This window comes from Triticum aestivum, chromosome 7A, assembly GCF_018294505.1.
Source record: "Triticum aestivum cultivar Chinese Spring chromosome 7A, IWGSC CS RefSeq v2.1, whole genome shotgun sequence".
Classification (NCBI taxonomy): Eukaryota; Viridiplantae; Streptophyta; class Magnoliopsida; order Poales; family Poaceae; genus Triticum; species Triticum aestivum.
This window is the reverse complement of record NC_057812.1, coordinates 97917495-97919668: the sequence shown is the minus strand read 5'-3', so window position 1 is coordinate 97919668 and position 2174 is coordinate 97917495. Positions and strand designations below refer to the sequence as shown.

The window sequence follows — 2174 nt, the reverse complement described above, 5'->3', positions numbered from 1 at the left end:
CGATGTGTCCGTATGGAATGGTGATTACATATTTCTATGTTTGTTGTTGTATTTGATTAGTAGAACTAATGCTAATATGCACATTAAAAATGTCATTTCACAATATATATTCATGCAGAGCTCTAGATTTTGGGTACCTTTCTATGTTTCTAATGGTGCCTATATGCCATTGATGGAGCATTATGTGGCCACACACATACTCTAGTTCTATTTCAATTACAAGAGGCAGGGCCATCTATTACGAACTTGATTTACCATAATTTGAAATGAATCCCATATCGAGTTGTTATTGTTGTTGATGGTGTTATGCTATCAAAGGAATTGATTGTTGCTTTCCTTTTGAGCGGAAATTTGGACTATCTTTCAATTTATTTAATAAGCATAGCTCTTATCTTCAGTTGAATTACTAATGATTGTATCAAAATATCATAACATGGGAACTATTATAAATCCATGTTCATATTCATTCATATGTAAGATGCATAACATTTGAACAAGACAATAAAAATATTTGACTATAATGAAAACACTATGTGACATATAGATATAAAAATCTTCATGTCCAATACATAGAAATTCTAAATCCATGTTCATATTCCTTCATCCATAAGATTCACCACATGTCAACAATAAAAATGAAAAATAAACAATATGTGACACATAGATAAAAAAACTTCATGGTCCAATACCTAGAAAATTGAACATGCATATTATTGCCTCGAAGGGAATTAGTAAATTGTCCAAATGTTTACAAATTTCCAAATGAAAGTGTAACCAAATTTTATTTCAATATAGCACTAGACTTGAAGTGATAACACCATCTAGCTAGAAGAAGATTCCGGTGGCTTATCAACCCATCCACCATTTCCCATGGAAGATTGCCCTACATCGGCACCATTATAGCCCAAGGAAGCATCCTTCTCTATATATTCATTGCGGAATGGTTGATCCGATAGAGCATAACCCCATGATTCATAGACAAATGGGTCATTGACGGTAAAATCATTTCCACCAGAGTAGACCAACAGTGGAGAGACCGCCAAATTATACCTAGATGTTGAGTTAGAGTTTGCATCATTCTGTTGTGGGTTCACTGGGTTGCAAGGACTTACATAATCCTTGACACTTATATCTTGTGGTGGAGGTAGTTCATGTGCCTGATTAGGTGCGGTCTCTTGCTGGGAAGCCAATTGTGGCACTAAAGGAGATGATGCGGGATGGAATATTGGTGGTACCTGAGAAAAACCTGGTGCCATGATGTGTCCTGGTGGTGATGGAAGTGGAGATGAATGCATTTGGTGTTGTGGAAGATGGTGATCCCATAGTGAGTGCACTGATGAAGGGGTAGTCCTCATGCGATCCGATGGTGGACCACTTGATGGTAGCATGTTTTGTTTTATGCTTGCACGACCAGTCATGGCTTTGTGTCCATGATGTAGTTGTGGCAGTCGATGTCCAATGTCCTCATGGAAACGAGAGATTTCATTGGATAGATTGTTGAGATCTCCAGGGCTGAGATCTTCTTCCTTCGAGAAGATATGGTTTGCTGCCATACCTGGGCACTGCTCTTGGATTTGTTTCATACGCTCGATGGAAAGTTGGTTTTCCTTGTACTCCTTCATGCAATTCATATCAAGCCGAGCCACCTCACTTTGTAGCTGGGCTATTCTGGCAGTTGTTGCCTCATCATCAAGTGGAACTACTAGTGGTGCTCCTGATAGAAAAGCATCAGCAATGGGGTCAGCAGATGGCGTCCCAAAGGAATGCATCGTCTCATTTTCTGTCTCTAGGACGACAGCAACCCTAGCACCAGTGACAGCAGAGAGACCAGCAATACTCTTAAACAAACCGCCGCGTCGCTTGAAGAATGTGAAATCACGCTCTTTGTCATCATGGATATATGCGATAGCTGACCGCCTCGGCATACTAAATCCTACAAGGACAAAGAAACTTACTACTAGAAATAGGAACCAGAAGGATCTACAAAATGCTTGAGATTTACTAAAGCCGTTGACTAGCGACATGTTGATGGGAGATATGTGGAGATGCACTCCCCTTATATAGAAGGGAAGGGTTGTGAAAGCCCGAGGTCCCTTCCATTCTCCAAAAGAGACTTTTACTAATAATATGGAAGTTTCGTATTCCCATGGACGTGTTGGGTCTGCTTGTCAGAG

General features: G+C 39.8%; 1 protein-coding gene across 1 annotated transcript; it reads right to left on the bottom strand.

Moving 5' to 3' along the window:
• Positions 1-821: 821 nt before the first annotated feature.
• Positions 822-1925, bottom strand: LOC123150776 (uncharacterized). Its single transcript, XM_044570606.1, has one exon. The coding sequence runs from the start codon at positions 1923-1925 to the stop codon at positions 822-824; it is 1104 nt and encodes a 367-aa protein (XP_044426541.1).
• Positions 1926-2174: the final 249 nt, after the last annotated feature.

Excerpts from the sequence above, each read along its gene's own strand:
- LOC123150776 (XM_044570606.1), bottom strand. The coding sequence starts at position 1,925 with ATGCCGAGGCGGTCAGCTATCGCATATATCCATGATGACAAAGAGCGT.